This window comes from Meleagris gallopavo, chromosome 12, assembly GCF_000146605.3.
Source record: "Meleagris gallopavo isolate NT-WF06-2002-E0010 breed Aviagen turkey brand Nicholas breeding stock chromosome 12, Turkey_5.1, whole genome shotgun sequence".
Classification (NCBI taxonomy): Eukaryota; Metazoa; Chordata; class Aves; order Galliformes; family Phasianidae; genus Meleagris; species Meleagris gallopavo.
The window spans coordinates 5126286-5133304 of NC_015022.2; the positions used below are offsets into that span (position 1 = coordinate 5126286).

The 7019-nt window shown below is 40.4% G+C and overlaps 1 protein-coding gene across 1 annotated transcript; it reads right to left on the reverse strand.

The window, feature by feature from the left end:
* LARP6 (La ribonucleoprotein 6, translational regulator) lies at positions 1-7002 on the reverse strand. The gene is made up of 3 exons (XM_010717287.3): positions 5345-7002; positions 3314-3506; positions 1-2260 (listed from the first exon to the last, which is right to left on the reverse strand). The coding sequence occupies exons 1-3, from the start codon at positions 5395-5397 to the stop codon at positions 1184-1186; spliced, it is 1323 nt and encodes a 440-aa protein (XP_010715589.1). The 5' UTR covers positions 5398-7002; the 3' UTR covers positions 1-1183.
* Positions 7003-7019: the final 17 nt, after the last annotated feature.

Consider the following 7019-nt stretch of genomic DNA (forward strand, 5'->3'; position numbering starts at 1 on the left):
TTGGAGGATTCCATTTATGTGAAGTCAAAGGAAAACATTAGGAAAATACATTTGGGTGGCTGAACAATGATACACAGAACTAGTGGATTTCTGTAGATCAGTCTCTGGCAGTGTGTTACTGCAGTTATTTACTGAAATGAGAGTAGGGGGGAGAGGGCACTTTACTGAATGCACTGTAAATTCTGAGTAAATATTCCTAGAATTTCTTATTTTTGAAGTGAAAGAAATAGATTTAGACTGAGTTAATATTTAGTTTATTTCCATCTGATTACATGAGATAAAACTTATAAAACAGTCTTCAATGCTCAGTCTTCACATCACAAGAAAACAAGCACTTTGGTCCTATTAAACAAGTGACTTGGGAGGTATGTGTAAGCAGAGAGCAGCTGCTGACCGTAGCACATTTCTCAGAGTTAGAGACAAACCCAGAAGGTCTTCAAAACTTGTGTTTGTTAGGATTTAGGAGGAATTCATACCAAGCTTATTGAAATACAACTGCTGAACAGTGAACACTGACACACTGCTTTTCAGGTTTGCAAATAATGTAATTGTGTTAATGATCTTACTTGCCTGCTTCAATATTTAGGCATTTCAAGCGAACACAGAAAAAATGCAGATAAGAGAACTGCAGAAGGTAAGTGCATAAATGGTTAAAGTACTGGAGCATCTCTCATATGAGAGGATGAGAGAGATGAAGCTGTTTAGACTGGAAAAGGCTCAGGGAGATCTCATCAATGCATTTAAGTATCCAAGGGGAAGGAATGAAGATGTAGCCAGACTCTCCTCAGTGTTATCTAGTAAAAAGAAAAGGGGCACGGACTGAACACAGGAAATTCTATCTGAACATAAGGAAACAATTTTTATTTTATTGTGTGGGTGTTTGAACACTGGAATGGGTTACCCAGAGAGCTTGCAGATACTCAGAACCCAACCATGGTGCTCAGTGACCTGATGCAGCTGACCCTGTTTGAACAGAAGAGGTGCACTGGACAACTCCAGCGATGCCTTCCAATCTTAACTATTCTGTGATTCTACAAAGTGAAAATACAAATATACAAATGATAAAGTCTCCATATGAATATAAAATGTTTAAAAATTAAATACTGACTCAACTCAGTCACTTAAGCAAGAGTCTTTCACCAGGCTTGAACAAAAGAACTTGACTGACTTGTGAAATTATTTTTTAAAGATGGATATATTCATTCTTCATAGCTTTCCTTCTTTCACAGCCACTGTGGAATCCTTTAGTGCCATCAGGACCTCTAGGCAGCCGCAGCACCCCTACAGGTAGACCATCTGCATTTTGTATTTTCCGAGCTAACATGGGGCTACTGACCGGACTCTTCTCTTGTGTTATAGTTTGAGCTTTTCTTCTCTGTACCCAGGGACTACCAGAAGGTGTAATACTGCTATCTGAAGAATAATCTATACATTTTCTTGGAATTTCAGGACTAGTACTTGGGTTAAGTTTGCCATCTTCAGCCAGTGGAGATTTTTTGGTCACTTTTCTTAGAGAGGATGGACTGTTCCAAGGACTTGATCTGGGTGATACGTTAGGACTCAGATGGTTGTTTGGGTGAATGATGGGACTCAACTTACTTGTAGTACTTGTTGCAGTACTTCTGCGTCCTGACAGTGGTGATGTAGGATTACTCTCTGGCTCAGAAGAGCTATTTGCTGATGATTCATCACCAGTAAACTGAAGTTCCTCAACTCTCTTATTAAGGGATCTAACCTTTTTAAGACTCTTGCTATCTTCATCACGGTTCTTGTCTTTAGGAACCTTTTTCTTTGGAGGTTTCATGCCAATTAGGACAACTTTCATGCCAATCTCTTTCTTTTCAGCACACATGAATTCATGAGCCTGTACAGCAGCATCTACTTCTTCAAATTCTATAATTGCACATTCTTGTGTTCCCATTTGTGTATACCGACTGCTGAACCTCCTGATGTCAGGTGGCAGATCCCTACCAGGTTTGAGAATACGAACTGATGAAATTGCACCAAAAGTTACAAAAGCTTTGAGGAGATACTCCATTACTTTTTCTTGTATACACCCATTTTCTTGTTTAAGACCCTGCAGTTCAGAAATCATGTGGATATCATACACGAGTAACATCCTGGTAGGGAGATTTTCACTTGGAAACACTGGAACTGGTGTATTTCTTCTAACCTTTCTGTTATCATCGTTGAGCTCAAGCATGTCTGAGTACTTCAATGCATGGGCCGTGGTTCTCCAGTCACGGGTAAGGTGTTTCACCTTGAAGACAGACACAGTTTAAGCAGCACATCTGATCAAACCCACACAAACAATTCAGTGAATATCCAAGGCAGATTCAGGCTCCAGTCTACAGCCAAACCTAGATTTAAGTTACACATAGCAGACTTGAGCAAAAAAAGTAGATTTCCCACTGCAATGGGCATGAGCAAGCTTCTAGAAAGCTCGTGTCCTATTAAAATAGGAATTGATACTAAACCTGACTGGAAAACATTACTTCAGTTTAAAGCCTGCTGAAGTGATTCCACATCTAGGTCTAAACATGGCCAAAATGCATGTTGTTTGGTGGTTTTGTCTGTGTATTACTTTTACAGAACTCATTTTTCATCCCTCAAAAGTCTTTTTTTTTTCCCCCCCTCCTTTTTAACAAAGTTCTCACAAAATTTCTGCCTTTCCAAAGAGAGGTTTTTGAGAGTTTAACTGTTACCACTGAAATCTGTTTGAAGTGGTCTGAAGAACTCAGATTGCCTTAGCTTCTGTGATGAATAGCTCTGCGAAGATTTACAATCCTGACAAAGTATTTAAAATGTAATTTAAGAACTGTTACATGCACATACAAGGGAGTTTCTAATGTGAAACAAAAACAACCAAAGAACTATGAATAAAAACTGCCTCAACTTAAAGTTACTTTAATTGCTTGATAACCTCTAATACTTCTGTTTGGTTTTGGGATCTTCATGCTTTTGCCAAGGCCCTTCTTAGAGACAATAAAGTAACTTTACTAGGATAACTGAGTTACTCATTTGTAGCTGATCTAGAAATGAATCTTTTCCATTGTTACAATCACCATGCCCTACTCCCTCCAGAAACAGAATTCAACAGTGTAGTCCTGTAAAAATGCCTATGATTTCTCCAGGCAACCATAACAGAGTTCAGAAGTTAATGTCATAGATGAGAACGATCACCATTGCATTAAAACTGAGTCAAGGCCTCAGAGAGGCAGGTGAAGAGGAAGACTGTAGAACTGCCTATAGAAGTTATTTTCATCCCTCCCTATGTTTTTTAAAGCAAATTACTTTTAAAAAGTTAACTTACTTTCTTAAAAGAAGTGAGGAGTTTAACACTGACATAGCCCATCTTATTTCTTCTCACGTGTTTTAGAAGGAAGGCATCTTTCTCAAGATTCTCATCTGAGAAATAATATTCAATCTGTGCTATCAACTTCTGGATCAGGTCATTTTCTGGTGGTTTCCAGTTCTGGTCTGAGTCATCATCATTTTCCCCACCACTGAAAAACAGTCAGATAATTTGATTAGCAGGACTCCATCTCATATTAATAGAGTAAAAGAATGAAACAAAAAAACAAAGTGAAAATGAATACCCATAATGTCTATTCCAGCTTCTTTTATATCTAGGATCTAAATAGGTAGAGCCCTGTCCATCTGAGGCAGCAGGCTGGCTCAGATGATGCTTTCCAGATAGCGTAACGAATCAAATTCCTGAGCTCATGCCAAAAGCTGATCTCAGCGTGGAACAATGACACATGTTTACTAGTGTCTTGAAAACACTGCCAGCTCAAATCTTACACCAAAACAAGAAATACAAGTGCACAGGAGCTTAGTCTTCATTGTGGCAGCACTTGGTTTTTCAGCATGAAGGTGTCAACATTTCTGTGCTTCATGAGTATAACAGGGAATTCATATTCTAAACTGATGGAACCATATTTTTCTCAAGCATTTTCGCTTTATGAATGCAGTTCAGCAGCCAATATCCAGAGAGTAATGCAGACTGACAGGACCGCTGAACTTTTTACAGGTCAATTCTACAGTGACAGACTAACTTCACTGGCAGTTTACTGAGGGATTGGAGCTCTCTGTAGGTGTCAGATTAAGGACTGTGCTGTGGTAGCAGCTCACGTGGTATCCCTCAGGAATAGCTGTATGCTGTAGACATACAGGCAGGCTGCTTAAGAGATCACACAAATTTCCTGTCTCCCCCTCCCATGCTGCTATCTACATATCTGCAAAGTAGAGCGCTGCTGAGAATTCTGTCCTGAAAAAAGACATTGGATCCATGAAACTGAGACCAGCTTGTTGCCACATCCCATTACAGCCACATGTTTGTTGCTGGAATACAAACAACCTTTTAAGCTGTCTTCCAGCACTGATGCAAGCAGCTCACCCACATGCTGCAGCCACAGATGTTGTTATAAGAATTATAATGGCAGTCCTAGAGCCGTTTGTTTGTTTTTTTTTTGAAAGCTATTAGCTGTCTAGTTTTGCTGTGGGACCATCACAAAAGTTCCTAAAAAAAAAAAAATCCACTATGTTCCCCAGTCCTTAAAAATCACGTAATTGCTATTGTTCATACTGTCTCCCATATACCTCAGTGATAAAAAGGAGGAGCCATTTTCTCAAAATTTTCTTAAAGTGATTTTTGTAGAGCTTGTGAGATCACTGAACAAGAGGGAGCAGGCTTCACACTAGGGTGCCCAGAGGGCAACTGTAGGCAGGTGGAGGCTACTGACTCAGCTCTCCATGCAGCCATTTCTTGTGGGGACAAACGGGAGAGCTTGGTCCTACTGCAGGCTGACGTGCTGTGTGGTGCTGGCTGCCCACGCCTTTGGGTTGGCAGCAGAGCCCACACTGCTCTGGTCAGTGGATTCTGCACAGGAACACACAGCACTCCCAGATGTGACTGGTTACTGCAGGCTTTTGGAAGCTAGCTATTTATTTATGGCTCTTCCCCTGGGCAACAGCTACGCAGAGGGAGTCTGTCACACAATCATAGAAATCTCTTTGTCAGAATTTCTGTAGCCACTTAAGGAGGTCAGGCTTCAAGGAGTGAGAAGAGTGAGAGCAAGAGAACCCAAAATTCAGTCTATGGAAGGTATTGGAAGTGGAGGATAGCAGATGAAGTTGTTATTAAGAAAGTAAAATAAACATCAGTGGCCTACAGTCATTGCTGATTTGAGAAGGAAGGAAAACAAGATAAAGTGATTGTTTTTTATTCTCTCAGCCCACAACCTCTCATTTTCCATTCACTATCTGTTGTGAGTAGTATGTGCAGAAGAAATCATGTATGTCAGCACTTTAACATATCCGCACTTTGCTAAGTAGAACTTACCTTGAGTTCAGGATGAAGCTTACAACTTTTACAGGTTTTATTAGTATAGACATTTGCAGGTATTTTGAAGCTTCAGATGGAAAGAAAATGCAGCATCATGCTTGGAAAAAAAATGGACTGCATCAGTTCTGTTCTTACTGAAGTGTTAACACATGGAGTCAGGGTGATACATCTCATTTCACCTATCTAAAACATTAAATATCAGTCACTGTAAACCATTTCTGTATTTGACAGACAGCTCAGCTTTCACAAAATCTTTAGAGCTCTTATAGTAGCTGTCACTAAGTATTGTATGGGGCGTTCCTCTTCCTGCAAATGCAGAAATTTGTAATTAGCTGTACTTTAACTCCTAGTGATGACCAAGTGGTACTACTCTAGAGGATGTAACTCTGAAGGTTGATTAGATTATGAATCAATGTCAGTCAACACTGTGAAAAAAGTAGTTACATATCTGCATAGATTTGGGGCCTAAAATACCAAAACTCACAAACAATATATTAATGTAAATGGAATAATTTTGACACGCTTTTGCTGAATCTAGAGAAGAACAATGGTATTGCATTAATAAGCACTATGTAGCAATATAATAAACTGCATGAAGTTGAAGTTCCAACAGCATGCTCACTCAAGGCACATAAGTGGAAATGTGTTAACAGAACCAAGTGGTAACAGTAGGTATGATGTAAGCTAGCAGGACCGATAGCTGCAGTAATCATTAAATCTCAGTTTTGATTGCAGAACTGATATCATCATAAAAATCTTCCATCTTTGAAGGTCAGATTCCTACGTCTGGCTGTATTCAAAAGACATTTAATTTGGACAAGAATTATATTTGGTCATGCATATGTTTTGTATATTACAGAGGAGCAACTTCTATTTGTAAAGTCTGTATATTTTTCTGAAGTACCTGGCAGCTAAGAGACTGGGGAACAAACACCCAGAATATGCATGGGGCTCCCCCAGAACTGTGGTGTCTTGACCATGAAGAATAGTTTTCATTTGCTACATGATCTATACGCCAGCTCTTGTCACAGTGCTCTGAGCCACTTCCAGCAGGACTCACACCACCTAGTAAGTGCAAAGCAGAGTGTGCACTCCAAAACCAGGTAACTGAGAAGGCTTTGAAGTCATTACCACTCTCTGTGGAACCAGTCCTTCTTCAGGAGCAGCCTTACTCCTCATTTTGTCAACTTATGCATCATTAAAAATAACAAAAATCCTTCTATTAATGAGTTCATACAAATTGGCCTCAATGTTGTACCTGAGAGCATCTATACACACACTGCTTTTCCGAGAGCAAGCTCTGAATTTCCTACCGTTCAAACGCAAGATGTGTGTTCTGAAGACCTTGCTAAGGAAGGATGCTCACACGGTGCGCTGCCACAGGTCGTGCTGTGCTGATTTTAGCACTTCAGCACAGAGAGCACTATTGGCGTTATCAAACAGTGAGGCATAGAGTAGCTTATAAGGCGGTCGTTATTTCACCTCTGCGCAACTCGGGTCCAAAGCCCCAGAAAGATCTACTGGGGCAGATCTACTCTACTGCAGAGCATCCTTACGGTGCTCTGCCAAGCATAGCGAGAACAACAACCACCACAACTCCAAACCGAGCCACTCCAACCCTTTCGGTTCGGGGCAGCGAAACGACGGGCAGCTGCGAAGCGTCACATCCAGT